Genomic DNA, 22,129 nt, shown 5'->3' on the forward strand with positions numbered 1-22,129 from the left:
AGTAAAGGAAAGTAATTATAGTCCCACATGAACATGAAAATGTATATCAGGGTAAGTTTCTTGCTGGTATAGTGTAGAGTACACTGCTAAGAACCATAGTGTGGTAATTTCATGTTAAATATGTATTTAAATGAGTAGGTCTCATTAATGTTCCTTTTATTGGGCTACTATGAAAATTATTAATACTTTATAATACTCTAATTAATAAACGAATACATACATACAAGCAATAAACTGTTAAGCATTGTAGCTAATATGAGTGTAGTAATTAATATTCACATTAACACATTATATTTTACTACCATATGTAGCCTACGTAATATTTAAATTGAAATAATCGATTTCAGATTAGGAGGCAACTGAGATTCGTCCTCAACCACCCAGATTGAGGCGAGTCACTACGCCACCACGAGGATTTAGAGCGCATTGGGGATTGGCCATGCCAAATTGGGGAGAAAATTAAATTCCCTAGCGCATATACATCACCCAGACCTCTATTTGATGTGTGTTTACATCTTGAAGACATATTTTTAATAAATTGTTACGATGTAAGTCAATAGTTATGTCAATAAGACGTTCAGCAGATGCCTTTGAGACGTTTATGATTTCACTAATAGCGCATTACATCACCCAAACGTCTATTTGATGTGTGTTTACATCTGGAAATTTTATTTTTAACGTTGTATGTCAACAAGTATGTCTCGGATGTCAATAAGACGTTCAGCAGATGTTTTTGAAACATTTATGATTTAGAATGTTTGTAAATCTGATCTTATTAAAATGTTTCGCAGATGTTAATGAGATTCTGATGCTTTCCAGATTAAAATATCTAAAACAGACATCTCGGAGAGGTTGGCTACTGTACGTGTGATATCAGAGTTAATATTGATAAGTTTAACTAATTGTATTATTTGAGAACAAAGACACCCAGAGTGATATGAGAGATGGGAAACCAGCGCAGCAAGGAAATGGCTATACCAGGGACAATGTTCATTTATACAGTTTAGTGGTCATTCTACAAAACTATTTTACAACAAATTGGTGTGATTTACCAATGAGATTCAAGTATTCTTGAAACTTCCCCCTCATTTAAGGTTTTCTCTATGTCTTCTAGGCTTTCTCATGTACAGATTGCTGTACAAATTCCACTGGAACTGCTTTTAAAGGGAGGATTTGATTTGGAACATGCAACACAAATAGCACAATGTTTGTGTGTGCAAGCAGAAAGCACATTGCTCCTCATCAGCATGAAAAGCTGCTGAGCAAGATCATCTTTTAAGGTTAGAAGTGATACAACTTGACCCTGCTGACTTAATCATGTACAATATATCCCACCCATGAAGCTCTTGTAGAAGAATTATGTATTACCCAAAAACCTTCCAAAACTCAAACACAAGAATTTTCTGACATTTATTAAATTTTTTGATGTAACTATCATATTTGTTTGGGAAACACAGAACTTGGGATTCAAGTAAGCAAACTGGAATTGCCACAGATCACATTTTCACAGTGTAGGACAGAGGGCAAATAACCTGCACATTGTTAAATGCCTCGTTGTCTCAAGACAGGTAGAATAACCAGTGGTTTAATGATCTCTGCCTCATGCAATTTAGTGTTGTTTTTCTCATGAGGAATTTAGTAATAGCCAAAACTCTGGCAACTGACACAATAAGACATTTAGTGAAATTTAATGTGATTACCAAATTAACAGGATTTCATGTATATCTAAAAGTATCAAGCACTTCAATGTAATATTTAGTGCTTTGACAATAAAACTAAATCTTGAAATGTGTTTTTTTTTTACTGAGAATCTGATGAAACATGGCAGTATTAAAGGTATAGTTCACCCAAATATAAATATTCTGTCATCAATTACTCATTCTGACAGTAGGTCAAAAGTTATTCTGCCAAAATCAGCCTGTGCTTACCAAAATTCAAACCACTTCCCCCAGTGGCCGAAGCTGGAAGTGTTGTTGAAGGTAAAGGCACATGTGAGCTTCAGTTTCCGCATGAAATGTCCACAGAGTGGCGCCAAAATCGAGTTGTCTTCTTTGGTGTTGCAGGAAAGAATGGATTCAATAGTGTGATGAGGAGGAGGGCATGGCCAGGCCGTGAGGATACTAGAGCGAGAGAGAGACGCACGAAGCTGTGTGTTTGTGTCTTTGTTTTTTTTTGCAGTTTATATTATGTTTGAGTTCAGTTTGTTATTAAAGTTTTACGATGACTGTTCAGCTGGTTACTGCCTACTCCTTGCCCATCTTCAGAACCTTGTTACCAATGGTTTGGTAAATAATGGCAGAATTTTCATTTATGGGTGAACTACCCTTTTCAAGTCAGTGTTTGTAAGAGTATGCAGTGTTTGTCGGTTTATTTATAAATTTATTTATTTAGCTTATTTTCTTCTCATGGTTGGTTTGGCCAACAGGTGCGATGGAAAGGAAGTAGTCTGGCCCTCGTTTGCAGCGTAAGGCGAGCAGTACAGGACCCACGGCATACAGCAAATTGAGGAGGAGGACGGGCACCAGGGCCGCGGTAGGAATTCTGTACATTTCTGCAGTGCGTGGGTGCAGAGAAGCTCCGATATGTGACCACTGGCACTATGGTGGATCAGACAGAGTTAAATGTTATTTCTTTTGCAATGTTGGTTGCATGCTATTTTCAGTTCTGAGTGTTTAACTTTGGCATGTAACTTAAATGTGCACTAAGTAATTTTTCCTCATTAATAAAGTTCAACTCCTAAAGTAATTTTGCAATATATGTAGGAAATCATGACAACTCACATTAAAATGAAGACTCCAGTTATATCAGTCACCTTATAAAAGTTGTTTTATTCTAACGTGGGGCCTGCCATGTTAGAATCACATGACTAGCCAAATACTATCCGCTTAATCTCAGTAATCGTCCTGTTATTTGGCACTTTCACTCATTGATTAAATTAATATTGGCTGACTGTGAATCCTACATTTATACCATGGCATCTGAAACTGAAAACTATTGATTTTGAAGGATGGTGCATCCAAGCCTCTAGGTGTCAGTGTAAGTTTAATAGTACACCTTTGTAAAGTTAAATGAAGGGAACACAATAAGGATACAGTCATAACCTTAAAATGTATTATTAGGAACTCCTGCTAATGGCTGAATAGAGATGAATAGGCAGCAATGACATCCTCTTAGCTTTGAGGTGGCGTTACATTAATTAATATCTAGAGTATGAGATCTACAATGAAACCCAGAGAAACTACAGTTAAGTCAAGGTCTTTGATTAGAAATGCTGACTGCTCAGTCCTCATACTGAGAGTTGAAGGAGTGCTAGATGGGCTTGTTCAGAACAGGGGCTTTGAACGTAGTACAGTTTAATGGTCTCTTTCGTATATGTGAATCTCATGAATATTGTCAAGAAAATATTCAGGTCATATTTCATCCAACGACCTTTAAGCTCTGATGTTTTATTTTAAAGATTTCCTGTTTCAATGGCATACCCAAAATTGAAGGTTTATAACTAGACAAAGCAAAACAAAAAAAACGGAAGTGTTTGGTATCATTTTAAATAATTTTTTTTTAAAAGTATGATATAGATTATGATACATTATTAGACTCAGCCTATGAAACTGCTGAAAAATTAGAAAAAACTTGTTTTCTTATTTTTCTGATATGACATTCTATATCTCAGGCTCCAAAAAAAAGTTGGTACAGTTGATACTAAAAAGCAATAAAAAATGATAGCATGCAAGATTAATTTATCCTAGTGTACAAAAATGTCTCCATGTGTCCAAAAGCCTCTCCAAACAAAGAAAACATAATTATTTTACATAAAAACTAATTAAACATGCAAATACAACAATAACTAAAGGTATGCTCTCTTTCCAAAGCATACAGGTATTCTGTGCCATTTAAGTCATCATTAAATTTTTGTCATGTACTTGGCGCCATCTCCTGGTTGTCATATGTAATTAGAGTGAACAATCCTCTCTGCCCATATTTGGATGACTTAAATTATTATAATTAGATTATCATTACTGTTATACAGTATATTTTTATTTTATTACAGTAAACAATACTGCTATAAGAACTTTTATTTGCAATTTAAATCAATTCTAAAAGTTTTTTGCTTTTCATTACAGTAATGAGAATTGGTGGGTAATGTGGTTAAAACATCATAATAATATCACAATGCAAATATATATATAATTATATTTTATTGGATTTGTTTGTACATTTTCTGTGCCTCACCTGTAAAATTGCACCTGCAAAATATATGGTCCAATCCAGCATCCAGGTGCAGCCAGGTGTATACAACCCATATGCAAATGAACCCAGCATTGGAAGCGCATGGAATAAGTGGAGCAACATCTGTGGTATAGACAACATAATACAAGTATTATTTGTACCTGTGTGTCAACAGTACCAGCCCTGCCAGTAAACACCAATGCTCTGATTGCAAATGAATGCGGTCCAACTGATCTCTTCTCAAGGGCACCATTGCTGTTGCAACTCATGTACTCCATCTGAATTCACCTCACCATTGACACATTATTGTGGTATAATCAAAAGCATAAACATATGGATGTTTTACCCGTGATTAGGGAGTAAACAATGTCTTTGTGTTGCAAATGGAACATAGTGACTCTTTCTCTCTCTCACACATACACACACACAGACAGTGATAATAATAAATATAAAATTGTTTCACCTGCACTTTAACTCAGTACCAGCATTGCACAAAATATAGAATCTGAGAATTGGCTCCTCTTCAATTCATGAGTTGGACGCCCCATAGTATGTTGAATTGAAATGTTTTATTGTAATGGCAAACAGATAAATTCACTAAATTACAATAAAAAGAAATTCCAACACAATTACAAAATTTCATTAGTCTAATCATTGTGACAAAACTTTAATAATTAAATCATTTTGACCAATTATGCCTATTTATTTATAATTATTCCTACTATGCCCATTCATTTATAATAATTTAAGAATTATTAATTAAATATATATAATACATAATTAATTATTAATGTATAATACGTACATTTTATTTATAATTTATGAATTTCCATATTAATTTAATTTATCCCCTGATATAAGGAATATTTTTAACTGATAATTAGGCATATTTATTTCATCAAAATGCATTTTCATTTTTGCCATACAGTACCAGAAAAATTTCATCACATAGTTTTCTGATAACGTTCAGATAAAATATGTAATGACATCAAGTTTTAATCTATTGTTTAAAGAATATAGTAATATACTATAAATATATAAATATCTCTCTAATGTAACTCATACTGAAAAATGTAATGTATTATTATTAAAAACAAAATTTCTTTAAATTGTATTCCCTTTTAACTCTACTTCCTTAAAGGAATGTTCAATACAAGTTAAACGGACAGTTCACCCAAAAATGAAAATTCTCTCATCATTTACTCAACCTCATGTCATCCCAGATGTGTATGACTATCTTTCTTCTGCAGAACACAAATTCAGATTTTTAGAAGTATATCTCAGCTCTGTGGGTCCATACAATGCAAGTGAATGGATGCCAAATATTTGATGCCACAAAATTACATAAAGGCAGCATAAAAGTAATCCATATGACTTCAGTGGTTAAATCAATGTTATCAGAATTGATATGATAGGTGTGTGTGAGAAACAGATCAATATTTAAGTCCTTTTTGATAGAAAGGTTTTTACCTGTCCAGTAGGGGGCAATATGCATGCAGAATGCGAATAACCAAAAACACAAGAAGAAGAATGTCTGGGATTGCATGAGGGTGAGGAAATGATGAGAATTTTCATTTTTGGGTGAACTATTCATTTAAGCTCAATCAACAGCATTTGTGGCATAATTTTGATTTCCACAAAAAAAGGAATTCAGTCAAAATTATTTTAACCTGTATAATGTTTACGTGAATAATGGGCATTCCTTTAAATTCAAACTTGACTTACACTTCTGCATTCTGTGTGCTACATCGATTCAAATCCAATTCAAATTCAGTAACTGAATTGAATTACAAAGGGTATTCGCAATTAAAACTTTTTTATTTCGCACAACCTCACCCAGTACGCATAAATATTCTCACCAACACTCTATGAGCACAAACACATTATGTGATCGAACCGTGCCTCTGTCCTCTGTACAAACATACGTGTTGTTGTACCCTGATTTTTTATCAAACACATTACCACTCATGTCACACACTCTCCCTGACACTCTCTCCTTGTTGAGAGTTGATGGAGGGGCTCAGCCAGGACTCATGGGTGAGATTAGCTTATCAAGTTCTCACAGCACATATCCAGCCTGATCGATAGGCCGCCATTGTGCCTGGGCTCCAGATAGAACAAGGCCTTTTGATAACCTATTGACCAAACTAAGACCCCAATCCAAACAAAAACAAAGGTACCTTTGCTGTAGGTTGTTACAGTGGAGAAAGAAATTCTTTAACTAGCCAAGGTGACAAGAAACCACCCAAAGTTGGAATTCCAATTATTAAGTGCTAATAATGAGTAATGCCTATCTAGCAAGCACTGTACAGCAGTTTTGGGGAGTAAATAACAAAACTAAAAGTATTGACTCTACTAACTTTACAAAATGTTTTAGTAGCGTGACAACGGTTTTTAATAAACTGTAGTTTTTCCATTAACAAGCTACTTTTCCCAACAAGTAGCGTTGACAAAACTGTACATCTCCATTTATCAGTTATAATTGAGCTACAGAGTGTTTTTGCGTAGCCGAGCTGAGCTACAGTATTCATCAGTCCAAATATACATGACACAGTTCATAATCGAATATTCAGATGAATGATGTCAGCTAAGGAATTACTGGAAATACAATTCTTTCAGAGCAAGCACAAAATGCAGAGGCCAATTGCCATACGATTATCGTGTAAACATGCTGGACAAAGCCGAGCTACAATAGCATTATCTTAATCTGTTAGTCCGACTTCGCAAAAATATTAATTGTACAATTTCGGTAAATGGACTAAAGTGTTTACATGATGTTTTAAAAAGACTCTATCACCATCCATCACAATATGCTGATCTGAAATGTAGACTGTGCTCTTATGCATTTTAGCCCTCAAAGATGTGCTCATCCATAGACATTCAGTCCAATTTTCAATTAATGCACCACCTACATTGTTTCATTAAATATCTCGGCCTCTGAGTGGACTAGAAGCTCCAATTTAGGTGTCATTAGATAGCTGAGATACTCCCCTGTGATGATATATAATATTTTATCACTAATAGTCAATACAATTTTTCTGATGATTTGTTTAGCATGATTTTTCTGCTGAATGGCATATTTTGTTTGGAAATCTAAGATATAACATTGGACTATTCACATAATCAAGCTCACAGACAAGTAAAAAATGTTTAATTTTTTAGAAAACAAAAACAAATTGTTTTGATTTGTCTTTAGACTCTGATAATCTTTTAAAAATCTTTCCAACTGTGCTATTAGTGCAACAAAATAGTTGTTTACATAGTTACACTCCTGAGAATGAGAGCTTTCATTTGATATATGACATGTGATAAAGTGTTATGTGAAATACTTTTATATTCATATGAATATTCCTACCACATTACCTCTATGTGGCACAAATTTGCAAAGCAGATGATTCCAGCCTTATTTTGTATTTTATGTAACACAAATACAAAAGTGATGGTGTTTTATGAGCATTTCAGATTCTAAGCTTTCAAATGTTACCTCATATGCCCGAGTTGTGTATACACTGACTTATTTTGTGATATCTGACTTTTATAATCAAACTTTTAAAGTGTATTAACACTTTTATTAATTGAAAACACTCTCCTAATGTCCTCTCTTATACAGTATTTATCATTCGTATGTCCGATTTACTTATAATTAAAGGAATAGTCCATATTCAATACAAGTTCAGCAAAATCAGCAATGGCATAATGTTGATTACCATAAACATAACTTTTAATTTGTCTCTCCATTTCTATAAAAACAAATCTGGGTTACAGTGAGGCACTTTCTGTACAATGGAAGTGAATGGGGCAAATCTGTTAATGGTAAAATACACACCATTTCAAAATTACAGCCACAAGATATAAACAATTTGTGTGTTAACATGATTTAGTTTTGCTTACTTACCAGTTTGTTGATGTCAACTAACCCTAAAATGACTGTAAAATTATTTAAACAACTTTACAGCTTAAATAATACACACGTTTTAACAGAAGAAGTGCTTTTGTACATTTTAAGCTTCACATTTCCATTTTCATTGTAAGTGTCTCGCTATAACTTCGATTTGTACTTTTTTTCAAAGAAAAAGTACAAATATTTTTTTTGTGGTAATCAACATTATGCCACAAAAGTTGTTGATTGGGCTTAACTTGCATTGAACCCAAAATATTCCTTTAAATAGCTTCAATGTATTTAGATTCCTCTAAGCTTACAGTGTAGCTAACTACTTTTTTTAAAAAGAATTGACTGTAATCAAACTACTTTAAATTGTGAGTAGCTTGTAGTTTGAGAAGCTACAGTTTCAAAGTATTTTCCTAACACTGCTGCACAGTCATTTAGAGAAGGTTGATACATTAAAGCCTAGGATATTAAGAAACAGAGTATGCTTGGTGGTTTGCTCTTGGCATCTGCCTGAATGCATTTGTCTGAAACTGAATGAATGTGATTAATTTGAGAGCTTTAGGTTAGTACTCTGTGATAGGTTATATGAATATGCGCTCACCATAACTTTGGCGAACCCCACAGGATCCTTCAAATATGGTTCATACTCCGTCACATATTTGTTGAGGATTTCCAGTGGGCAATCAAGAACTGCCTGCATGGAGGGAAAGGATATCACAGACCCATACTAGATTTACTGATCTTTAAGTAGGTTTTGAGCAAGTAACCAAACATATCCTGCTGACATGACCAACATGGTTGACCATGGAATTCTTCCTTGTTAAGCTATTTAAGAAGCCAGCATCCTATACTGGGCACCAGACATAATCCAAAACACAGCCTATGCTGGTCTTTTTAACAAGTTGGTAACTGATGGTAACCACAAAGTCTGAACTTACCAATCCTCTAAAGATAGTGAAAGCCATGGCAGCTACTAGGTAAATTACCAACAGCAGATCCAGGGGGCGCCAGAACAAAGCTTTTTTCTGCTCACGTTCTGCCTGATAGACACAACAGAAATAGATGAATAATATTTGATACTGTAAAATAATTACTAAACATCTGAAACCAGGTCAGTGGTGTAATTTTGGTTCTTTACCTTGGATGCACCTACAAGAGGCATATCCCTCGGTCTGGAGAAAAGGGACACCGTTCCCCATATGGGCACTAGCAAGAAGGGCATGTTGAGCCAGAAGGCAGGACGGATCTCTGAACCATATTTACCTGCAATTAAATATGCCAAAGGAATAGAAAATGCATTCAAAAAGTGTCTTATGTAATGATTGGTACTTGTTCAGAATATGGAGAGATAAGTTCATTTTAAGGCAGTATGTGCTGCCTAGATGCAGCAAAAGCATATTCCCTGGTAAAATTGACTTACCAACCATTATTCCTGGTACAAACACTACCATGTTGGCACACAATGATCCAGCCCAAAAGAGTCCCAATGTGCGGTATTGTTGCCTGTCACGATAGGACACATTAATTTGACACGTTCTGGAACATCCAACTCCTTTTAAACATAACAGTAAGAACTGACTCTTAACTGACCTTAAAATGGAATGGATCACCCAAAAATGACAATTCTGTCAGTATTTACTCACCCTGTGTACAATACTAATTCTTTTTATTTTTGAGGAACACAATAGGATCAAATTTCTAAAGAGTCTTTATGCACAACAAAAAACACCAAAAAAGCATCATAAAAGTATCTTAAAAGTACTCAATTTGACCATAAGTCCCCTGAGGCCATACTGTATCATTTGTGTGAGGAACAAACTGAAATGATCAATTACTGTTAATCTTGCCATCCCCCAAAGTTCGTGTTACTCTTGCCCAGATTTCAAAAATGGCGCATCGCGATCAGCTAATGCACACCAATGCCGTTTTGGTGTCAACATTGATGCACCATTTCTGAATCAAAACACAGACACTGGCTAAACACAAGATTTGGCGGAGGTTAAGATTTGAGTGAATAACCACTTGGTTATTTTGGTCTGACAAAGCCAACATACTGTTATTCTACAAACTTCCCTAAACCAAGACCAAAATGTACCTTTAAAAAAATCGAGAGTTAACGGCAAATTTGCGGCAAACTTGCAGCAAATTGTCCATTGTTGCCGAAGGTTTTGCTCCACTACTGGTGAAGAGCTGCAAACTTCTGGCAAACATTTGTGGTGAATCACAAGCTCATTTGCATGTGAAAATAACGAGTGGCAAATTTGTGGCAAGTTTGCAGCGAGAGTGCCAGAACAGAATTTTTTTGTAAGGGTTCTAACTCAAAATCCTCCTAGAGCTTTCAACTCTTCTACATCCACCAAACTTTCATACCTTCAGACTGTTCTGACTTATGGCACTGGTGTATGTACTGTGAAGTTGTTCTTTGCTCAGAGCCAAAAAGAAGTTTGAAACAGCTGAGCAATTGTTTGCAAACATTCAGACGCAGGCTAAGCCACTGTGAGAGGCGTTTGGAGGAGCAATATAAAATATGAGGATGCACAAGTAAAACCTTTAATAATGAGACATAGAAATGTTTTATCTACGACTTGATGCTTCATTCTATGAGTGGAATTCACAGGAGGTCAGTAAAAGAATCTGTTTTAACCACTCGATGATGATATAAAGTAATGTATATGCAGTAGATAATGTGTCATTTGTAATGTTGCATTTTGCATACAATATATTCAAAAGAACATTGATAAGAGACACAACTTACATTGGGCAGATGTGTGAATGGCTTTCGGCTCAAAACATTTACATTTACATTTATTCATTTGGAAGAAGCTTTTATTCAAAGCGACTTACAAAAGAGGAAAACATAAGCAAATCATCTTAAGGAGACAGTGGTACAAATGTGCCATATTACAAAGTTTTTTTGTCAGTGACTAGTTAAGTGCTCTTGGAAAAGATGCGTTTTAAGTTGTTTTTTGAAGACAGAGAGTGAGTCTGCTTGACGGATGGATTTGGGAAGGTCATTCCACCAACGTGGTATGGTGAAGCTGAAAGTCCGAGAAAGTGTTTTGGTGACTCTTTGTGTTTGTACAACAAGGCGACATTACTTAGCTGACCGCAGGCTTCTAGTGGGTGTGTAGCTCTGCAGAAATTATTTTAGGTATGTTGGAGCAGACTCAGTGACTGTTCTGTATGCTAGCATCAGAGCCTTGAATTTAGTATGTGCATCAACCGGCAGCCAGTGGAGAGAGACAAAGAGTGGTGTAACGTGCTCTATTTTGTTCATTAGAGACCAGACATGCTGCTGCATTCTGGATCATTTGCAGAGGTCTAATTGCACATGCAGGGAGACCTGCAATGAGAGCGTTACAGTAGTCCAGTCTAGTTATGACAAGTGATTTGACGGTACATGAGTGAAGCAGCATATCAAACAGCAGAGTAAATGGGCACTTTCAGTAGGAATATTTGAGTAGATCTGATTCCTTTTGTAGACAAATTAAACAAAACAAATATCACACAACATGTTCTTGGAAAATATTTCTATGCAAATAATCGTACAGATGTTGGTAGTTAACACCAGTTCACAAAAAATACATCTGCACGGCATTGTAAAACAAACTCAACCTCAAACAATCTCAAAAATACATTTGTTTTGGTCAGATCTTTTTAAAAATGACGTCACACCCTTTCATTCTTCGATTTCGAATGAACTAGTGTTCATTTTTGGGTGAACTATTCCTTTGACATATTTACAGCTCAGACTTTTATCAGAGTACATAGAGTAAAAAAACTCAAGTACACATAAAACTAACCGGTTTGACATGCGGTGCACCAGTAGCAGGTAGATGATGAAGTGTACAATACCATCCCAATAGCACATCATGATAGCATAGGATGTTCCGAGATAAGGCTCACCCTGGAGAACCAAGAAAGCAAGAAGTTTCAGAGATCAGCAAGATGAGACCAGCGATCAATAACAACTTGACTTTCTCCTCACGTCACACTGACCGTTTTCTGGTAGAACTCCATGAACCCTGAAGCAAAGCCATCATATTCCAAAGCACTTGTGAGGTCAATGACACACGTGAAGGAAAACTCTGCAAAAACTGGGCAAGAAAATTCATCACGGATATGCAATCATGCTCAAGTAACAGCTAGACTAGCTGACTGTACATTATCCCACTTACTACACATTTACCAACCAAATAAATAAATAAAAATATTTTTAAAAAAGTTGATATTATGTTATTATGTGAGAAGAAAGTGACAGCGGAATTCTACGAGAGCAGTAAAACTATCAGTTAAGGAGACCCGAGACAACAGTAAAAAATACTCAAAATATTTGAACTGACAGTGACGTGATTGACCAATCAGAATATTCCAGAGAGCCATGTAATAATTGGTTACAATCTTGTATTTGCAAAATGACAATCTACACTCTTTGCACACGCCAAGGCTCAATGTATTTTACAATTAACTTGTGGCTTTTTCTGCACTTTGAAACATATGTTCATGATAACTGGTCTGCAACTGAACAACAGTGTATTTTTCCTCTCATAAAATAACAAGACAGCTCTTGGCTATGATGAAAGAATAATTTTCAATCACTTTGTTCAACTTTAATTGCAGTCTTAACAAGACAAGGCATCTCTCTACCATGGGATTATGAGCTTGGCTTTATTGGCGCTTTCGAAATGCTGAATTAAAATGTTTTGGGCTTTAGCTTTAAGCCACTGAGGCTGATGTGCTGTGCAAAGAAAAACCTCTATAATAAGATGTTGCGGCACTCAACAGCCCTATCAAGAGTTAACTACCTTTATTCTCACTCTCTATATTAAAAAGATTTCACTCTTTCCAGCTATTGATTTCTGGCAAGGTGGATGGGGATAATGATGTCTGCAAGCTGAGGTGTGAACAAGAAATATATATTTGGAGCAATTCGTTGAGTTTTTTTCTGGTTTAGTGCACAGATGTGCCAAAAGGGCACTTTGTGCAGACAGAGAATACCCATGGTGGCATTTCCTTAACGTCTGGGTGACAAATAATGAGTGGCAGGGGACATGAAGAAGGACGATTCTTAAGCATGGAGGCAAAAAATAATGAGTGTAAATGTCATCGCTGAAAACTTTTTTCCGTGGGATCTTCTTTTGCGTGGCAGTTTGTACGTGGAACTGAAAGAAGTTTTAGGAAGTTTTAGAAGTCTTTGTTTAAAGTAATGTTCCAGTTTAAGCTCAATACAACATCGACAGAGTTTGTGGCATAATGTCGATTACCTCAAAAATCATTTCAACTCATCACTATCCCTAAACTTCCTTTATTTAAAAAAGAAATGTGAGCAAAAATCCCGGTTACAGTAGCACTTTATTGCATTGTAATGTTTATGATAAATTTGAACATTACCGAACTTGCCCCATTCAATGGAACTTAAAATACACACTATTTCAAAAGTATAGCCACAAGACTTATATTATTAACAGGATTTTAGTTTGATAAAATCCATAACCGGGATTACAGAGCTAACCGCCTAGTGTTGTCATGACAACAAAGGTATTATATTGTATGTAACTTTACAGAGATAAGTTAGAAAACGATTTCATCACAGTATAATTATATGAACACGTATGTTTATGTCTGGTGGCTACACTTTTGAAACAGTATATTTTGGCTCTATTCACCTCTATTGTACGTGCCTTACTGTACATGCAATTTTGCTGTTTTTTTAATAAACACTAGACGAGTCAAAATTATTTTTAATCAACACTGAGCCAGACTGATCTCACGGTGAAATCGGAAAGAGTATGTTGAGATTTCTTTAGCTAAAATCGGTCTGTGCTTACCGATATTCGAAATACTGCCTCCAGTGGCCAAATTGGTAAGTGTTGTTGGGCATACGGGCATGTGTGAGCTCCAATTTCCGGGTACAATTTCCACGGAGGGGCGCCAAAGGCAAATTGTGAAGCGAGTTGGGACCCACTTTATATTAGGTGGCGTTAACTACTATGTACTTATCCATTTGATACAATGTACTTATTATGTACAAACATTGTTTTCAGCTGTACAGGATGTAAATTAAGTCAACAGAAATGCATATTTTATAAACCGCAACCCAAACCCCAAACTTAAACCTAACCATCAGTGAAGTAAAAATGTTATGTTAGAGGGAAAAATGCAACCTCCAGATCACGCTTGTCACTAATTATGTGAATGTGTTTGGAGCATTCCTTTAAAGTGTAAGTAACAGTTAGTGTAAAAGTAAAGACTGGTATAGAGGTGTAGAGGTGCACTGATACCAATTTTTAAAGGCCAATACAAGTACCAAGTACCTAGTTTTGGGTATCAGTCGACACTGAGTACTGATATGAGTAGTTTTGTGTTTGTAAACGTACGCCATTCTATATGCATTTGATATCTTAATATTGCCAATAATAGTATTTTCAATCATTAAAAATGACAATTCAGGACAGATTTAATAAGGTGCAGGTTACCTTTTAAAAGTATCCCAGCTAACGCATCCATGTTATTTATACTTTAGTGTTGTTATTTTACCAATATGGTTCTGTACATTCACGGAGAGGACAGTGCAGCTTTATTATTGATTGATTGTTCTTGATTTGTTGCGTTGAGCCTGACTGAGTTTGACGTCTGTTCGATTGCTTTATACTGGGCTGAAGTAAAGTGACGGACAGTAGTGACTCCTATCGCTTTTTCCAGCTTCGTCTTTACACGTAGCATATGATGTTTTGAAGTTGCTGTGTTTATGGCAACAATGATCGTCTGGCACGAGCAGAGCCCTTCTGAAAGTTGAGCCTTTGAGGTTAACGTAGAATAGTGTAACACGGCGGTCCCATAGACAAGTATTTCTGTCACAGCACCATTTGAGAAATTACAAAATGAGGTTGGGTTAATATAACTTGCAATACTAAAACATCCAAAATTTAAATATGCTTTTCTCTCTTCTTCTGTGGAACACAAAAGGAGATGTTAGGCAGAATGTTAGTTCTAGTCATTATTCACTTTTATTCATCCTTTTTTCCATACAGTGAAAGTGAATGGTGACTGACACTAACATTTTGCCTAACATCTCCTTTTAAAGTTTAAGTTTTAAGTTGAAAGAAAGCCATATGTGTTTGCAAAAACATGAAGGTGATTAAGTGATGACAGAGTTTTCATTTTTGGGTCAACTATTCCTTTAAAAGTGGTGTTATCCCTTTAATAAGTCAATGCACTCCAGATTAATGTTGACAAAATGCACAGAAAATTAACAGATGAAATCCTGAAAGAGGAGACCTTGCTACTAAATCTGTTATGTTTACTGAAAATAGATCATAGAAAGATAGATAGATAAGATAATATTTTGCATATCATGCATGTACAGTATACTGTGCAAAAGTCTTAGGCACATAAGATGTTTCACAAAAGCATTTGTTTTAAGATGGGTATTATATCTTCAGCTTTAGTGTGTCAATAGTTCAATAAACATTTAAGACTCCCAAACATTCCTTTTGCAAATAGAAAGGATTATAATAGAAGAACAGGGAGCCCTGCAACAGATCTCATGTCCTCCACAGAGTTTAACAGGATGACGTAGTAGTCTGAAGAATTTCTCTTCACACTACAGCTGTTAAGCATTACACACAAAGCATTTTTGCTATTTCTGCCTCTGTTAGCACAACAATGTGACGAGGCAAAAAGATCGCTCCAATGCCGCACACTTGCATTGTAGACAGATCTGTTGATTATAAAAAGGAGGGATTGTTTATCACGTCGCTCGCTTGCAGAGACAGTATATCAATGCGCTTCACGTGCTGCGAAATGCTGCGTGCGTGAGCGAGCGACAGAGACGCAGCAGCAGTAATATTATTATTACTTGTTATACTTGAGAAATGTATGATATTCTGGTTTATAAAATGTTTTATATGCATTTTCTTTCTTTATTTTTTTATGTTTGAAGGCACACTTGACTTGATGTCACCAGACAGCACCCCGGGTCGGAAAACGCTGCCCTAGACATTCTATGTCTGTACAGTGGCGAGGAGACGAGAGGCCTTACTTTTTGAATGGATGTCTATGGAGAAGATGCTTCACGACGTTGAATGAACTGCTTTTTGTAAGGAAACAGTTAATCACTTAATGAATTGACCGCCTGTCCGCTAATCTTAAACATGATTTACACTTAATAAACTGTTTGGTCTAAACTATGAGTTTCATATGATAAAATTGAGACTTACTAAGAGATTTTACGACATGTCGGAGTCAGATTATGGCTGTGTCTCATTTGGAAGTCTGCTTACTCCGGAGGACACATTTTTTAGTAGGACACTTCGTATGCGACCATTCACTCGACTTCGGATGCATGAGGCGTATCCTTCGTGTGCACTCGTAACCAACAATTCTTTACGGAAATTTCCACACAAAAAAATAACGCCAATTTGCCCGTAAATATTACGTTCAAACGCAAGTAATGTTAATTCCCAAGTTGAAGTACCTCAGTAGGGTGCAGGGTATATCATATGTATAATTATATTAATATATAACGACTAAAATTACACCTGTAAAATCTATTTTCCTTTCTCCTTACATCATTAACTCTCCTAAAATGTACCTCATACATTCCCTTCTAAAGACACTTTGTCCCCTCTAACTGAAAGCGCTTACGCTTGTTAAAGTGTGGCGTGCTGTCATAGCAACCATGTTACGTTACGTTTCCGTTTGTCCTACGAAGGCAGTGTCGTTTAAACGAGACTCGTTTAAAGGGGGACACTCGGTATATTGCGGCCTTCAAAGGAGGCGTCCTACCTAGCATGCAGCCTTCAAAACGAGACTCTCTGTTCATTTGCATGGTATCCGTAAACAGTGACTTACTGTCGTAACACGCTAGTTGACCGTTACGCTCTCTTCTATAATAAAACTGCGATGGTTGTTATATTTAAAATCATAACACCCTTTTCTTCCTCCCTTAAACACAAATGTGCGGAGAGAGAGAGAAAAGGCGAATGAAATGAAAACTCACGCATTAGATTAAAATTATTTTTCTTAACTTTCTTGTTGTCTTTTATCTGTCAAATTACATTTGGAATTATCCGTTAAAAAAGTCGTGGATGACTGGCAAGTGCTTGTGAATGCCAGCTCTGGCACCACACACACGGGAGGGAGAGAGAGAGAGAGAGAGAGAGAGAGAGAGAGAGAGAGAGAGAGAGAGAGAGAGAGAGAGAGAGAGAGAGAGAATGCGCGTGCATGTGAGAGAATCCACATTAATCAGGTAAAGATAGATAAAAAAAAATCTGATGTTCTAGGTTTAAATGGTTTAAACACATTAAAATGTTCTCATGTTTTCAAACTGGTCTTAGAAGCACTATGCATACATGTTGAACTACGTCATTATATTTGTACTCACTTGATGATACCGATATGGAGTATTAGTATCGGCCCAAAACGAGTTGTATCGTGCGTCTCTAGACTGGTGTGTTATTTTATACATTCGTTCAAATACTTTTCATGTATCCAATTTCATGGTTGGATTGCCAAACTAGATAATGTAAACTGCCATTCTGCCAGCATATACAGGTATCTGACTGACAGCCTCGTAGATATGACGGCTTAAAGAGTAAAGCTGCTTGGCGTCTGCTGAGCACAGATACCCAGTCTGATAGCGACAGATCTCCCTCATTTCTCCCTTTCTCTGCAATACAGATCCATTTAATCCATATGGGGCTTGGTTTAGTTTACCTGCATTACAGGTGCGATAGTGGATTTATCGTTTCCTCCATCACAGCAGGTATAATTGTATTGTTCCATGCCATGTGCGATGACATTGTCGTACGTAATAACACCACTTTGTAATAACACCACTAACACAATTTCAGCAATACAATGCAATAGGAGAAGCTAAGATATTTCTATTGTGTTCGGGTGGGAAGGCATAAATATAAGAAACATGCTTTAACCGACTTGTCCCAAAAATGCCAAAAATGTCTTTTCACTGAAATGAATAGCAAAATAGGCTTGAGCCGGATCTGACAGCATTTCGGGAGAAAGATTGGCCCACAAACTACATGGAATTACGGTCCAAAATTGGCCGAAATTTGACCGGACTAACAACAGAAGGCGGACAAAATTCAGCCATAACTTTTCTGTGTCCTCAGTATCCCCAGAAAGCAGCCGTAACTAAACCAGAATAAAAACTACACTCAGGAGTCAGCCATAAAACAGCCAAACACATGCCAAAAGTTTATTTGCTTTCATATTGAATGAATGACCAAGGAAATTTAATATGTTTATGAGCTGGGATTAAAAGCGTAAGGTTTTAATATTGGTTAGTTCTAAGCAGAAATGCTATTTTTTTCCAGTTCCAGCATTTCGCTTAATATTAAATATATCACCAAAAATAACTAAAATATTTGTTGTACACAACTGGCCATCTAAAATCAATGAATAAATCTATCTCTCCTCTACTGCAAGCACAAAATGTGTCATGTTTTAGGTTTTTGATTTCATTCCTTGAACCATTTCCATTCCCTGTTTTTGAGACTTGTTCCTTATTTATTTGAGTGTCCAAATATAATATGGTATGGGGGTATTCTGAGAGTAAAAAAATGGTTCATGACAGATTCAGTTCATACCATAGAATAAAGGGTCTTTAGGAGGATTGTTGCGAGTAGCAATGTAGACCAAGAGAAACACTGCCGCAAGAACAGCCACTCCAATTTCCAGAATAACCACTGGCCTGCATGTAAACAAACAAAAACATACTGTATTATCTTTTATTTTAGTGTAAATCACAACAGAAACACATAAAAATGCTTTACACACCATTAACAATAGAAAGCAAAAGTTTTATTTCTAAAGAAATGAATAGTATTTTTGAAACATACGTATAAAATCATGACCAGTCATGTGAGATGAAGAGTTCAGTCATATCAGTAAGTTTATAAAAGCTTTTTTATTCTACATGGAGCAGGGGCGCCTCATGGGGTCAGCCATGTTAGCATCACCTGACCAGCTCACTACTCACTTCATCTCAGTAATTGCCCTGGATTAAAATGGATTAAATTAATCCTTGCTTACTGTGCATAGTGAACTCCTACAATGGCATTGGGAACTCAAAACTACTGTGTTTAAATGATGTAGCATCCAGGCCACTAGGTGTCAGTAGCCTAGTTTCATTCCACGTTTTGCACTATTTTGTTATCGACAAAGTGAAAATGCATAAAACAAATTTCGCGAAATTTGCCGTCTTCTGTCTGTTTCCATTCAAATGGCCTTTTACCAATAAAAATGATGTGCGTGATGACGTCATGCATAAAAAAACACTTTGTTGTATAAGTTTGGGTTTATCACAAAAGAAATCTGCCTTTAAGCCGTTTCCATACAGAAATGGGTGTTTATCGCTAATTCGCATTCCAAATGTCCTAACAGTTTTTCCTCCAAAGTTTTGGTAAAATGGGGAGAGTATTGACCCAATTCATTGAAATTAGCCAGATTACTATCATTTTAATTTCACAAATAAATGCAATCAGAAGATGAGGAATTGCAATCAAAAGGGAGCAGTTGCCCTTCTGATAGGACAGTAATATCAGTCCTGATGTTGTGCCTATCGCAGGTTGACACCAGTTCTGACCTGTAAGCCAATTGTCATGGCCCTGTTCAAGCTGGCAACCTGCATCTAGTAGTGGGGGAAACTTTCGGTCTTAGTATAAGGACCATCCATTGATGTGTATATGTTGTGTGCACAGCTATAAAATAAAAAAAGTATGTGGTATAATATCAGGGTTTACATATATGATACATTCCTGATATTCAATTTGCTATTTTGAACAATCATCTAATCTAAAGCATCACCATCACAACTGCATTATGTCCCGCTTATTTCTTCAGCAACTTTTAACGACCAACTGAACTTGAATCGAATGCTTTACACCCTCAATCACCCCCCTGGAACCGGGCCTGAAAGCACTTTAGTGCAACGTGATTACTGCGATAAGACGTTTAACATGAGAGTTGATACAACCCTTAGCCAAGACTGTGGCTTCATCGAACTGTATATGAATAAATGTTGACATGGATATATCAAAATACTTAATTCTGACTTGACCAAACAAATGAGCAATTCTCTTGGTTGTAAGAAAGATGCTTATTAGTTTTTAATGGGTTTACCTGTGTGATGAGATATTCACACATTGTGGTGTATATTTTTCTTTGCTTGCACTGGATTTAATTTCCTACATCATGTTAATGGCTGGAATGATGTAAACCTAATATATTTTTCCCCTCGGGTTCTAACGTATAAAGTAATAATAAACACTGTTTTTCCTGTTTTTAAAGGCAGTAGCTAGAGTCTACAGTAAATCAATTACCCCTTTTTTCCTCTCTCTTGTCAGAGTAATAACCAAAATGCCTTAAATCAATGCGAAGCGATTGCTCAGTCATCAATCATATACGCTTTCACTGCCCTCAAGTGGAAGAGAAAGAGAAACAATGCAAACTTGAACATGTACAAGCCTGTGACAATTTTTCTTAATGTAAATTTGTCTTCCATAGTCTACATTTATCAGGTCTGCAGTAACTTTGCTTCTCAAATGTGGCTTATGAAAATGTGGCCTTTTTTGAAGCAAGTGTTAAGGTGAAAGGTACACGTACCATTTGCATTTATGTCTTTAGCATACACTTTCATCCAAAGTGACTCACTGTACTCTTTTTATGTTTCCATGCATTCCTTAGGGATCAAACCCAAGACACCATGCTTTACCAGTTGAGTTAATGGAACAGTTACAAGTAACACCTGCCTGCGGTTAAATGCCCTCATGTAGAAAGATCTTTGTTATATAAATGTTAATAATAGCCTAATAAATGACAAGAATACTCACTCTTGAAATGCAGGAACATTGTTCATAGTATAAAGGACACCAAGAGCCGTCAGGGAAAATAGAAAAACACATATTTCTTGCGCCATGATGTTCTGTTGGAAGACTAAAACTATATATCAGTTATTCAGTCCAAGGTTCCACAGTTGAGGATCTGCTGTGAGACATTTTTAGAGTAAGATCTATTTAAAATATATGCATAATATAATTATATTTATCAATATTAAATTACTAAATATGCAGCACACCTGAAAGTCTCAAGGACTTTGCAAGTAAATAAATATTGCCTGTATTCCAGGCCAAAATAAACTTCTACTTACCTTCTCCAAAAATTGTTTGTGACCCAATTTACAATAGACCTGTGAGGGCTGCATTACCGTAGGAGAAGAATCAAGCCAAACAAAGGTGCTTTTGAAAAAATACATAATTTGATTTGGTCATACATTTACATAATCGTGTTTACTTTTGGTCTAATTTGTCAAAGGCATGAGTGCCAAAAAAGTAAAGCTCTGCCAAAGCCGGGAGATGAAAAAAGGCTTTTGTGTGTTTGTGATTCTGCATAAGCTCAGGAATGTGAGCTGCTCTGAGAATTAAGGGCTTTCTAAAATTATATGACATTTTGTTGGGTTACAAACATTTGCTAGAGATACATAAGTATTGTAGGACATATACTACTTCTTCTAAAATTTCAGTTCCTATAACCAATAATTTAAGGGATAGTTCACCCAAAAATGTAAATACTCTAATCATTTACTCAACTTCATGCCATTCCAGATGTGTATGACTTTCTTAATTCTGCTGAACACAAAGGAAGATTTTTAGAAGAACATTTCAGCTCTGTAGGTCCTCACAATGCAAGTGAATGGTGACCCACATTTTTCCAAAAGAAAAAAGCTCCAAAAGCATATAAAGGCAGCAGTAATCCAAAAGAATCCCGTGGGTAAATCAATATGCTATATGATCAATAGGGGCAATAGTTATAGGGTCAAATGTGTCAACATATGCAAATCATTTTTGAAACTGTTTTTTTTATTTATTTTTTATTCACCAATTAAGATAATGCTTATTCAAAATAACCACTTCAGAAAAGGGTGATTAATCACCCAATATTTGGCCATTTTGTGATTTTCGGCATCGCCCGATAACAGTGTTCGTTTTGCCA

General features: G+C 36.0%; 1 protein-coding gene across 3 annotated transcripts; it reads right to left on the reverse strand.

Annotated features, from left to right (window-relative positions):
* Positions 1–1,409: 1,409 nt before the first annotated feature.
* tm6sf2b (transmembrane 6 superfamily member 2b) lies at positions 1,410–21,340 on the reverse strand. Of its 3 annotated transcripts, none has more exons than XM_052124403.1 (11): positions 21,288–21,340; positions 20,971–21,073; positions 18,727–18,830; positions 12,116–12,213; positions 11,920–12,023; positions 9,537–9,619; positions 9,255–9,379; positions 9,055–9,156; positions 8,718–8,810; positions 4,231–4,350; positions 1,410–2,597 (listed from the first exon to the last, which is right to left on the reverse strand). In XM_052124403.1, exons 2-11 carry the CDS (start codon positions 21,054–21,056, stop codon positions 2,388–2,390), a joined length of 1,125 nt encoding a protein of 374 aa, XP_051980363.1. In that variant the 5' UTR covers positions 21,057–21,073; positions 21,288–21,340; the 3' UTR covers positions 1,410–2,387. The 3 variants fall into 3 exon arrangements, with proteins under 3 accessions (XP_051980363.1, XP_051980364.1, XP_051980365.1); XM_052124404.1 differs by having other exon boundaries at positions 20,971–21,124; positions 21,288–21,339; XM_052124405.1 differs by having other exon boundaries at positions 20,971–21,062; positions 21,288–21,333.
* Between the last annotated feature and the right edge of the window lie 789 nt (positions 21,341–22,129).

The sequence above is a fragment of the Xyrauchen texanus genome, chromosome 50, assembly GCF_025860055.1.
Source record: "Xyrauchen texanus isolate HMW12.3.18 chromosome 50, RBS_HiC_50CHRs, whole genome shotgun sequence".
In the NCBI taxonomy this organism is placed as follows: Eukaryota; Metazoa; Chordata; class Actinopteri; order Cypriniformes; family Catostomidae; genus Xyrauchen; species Xyrauchen texanus.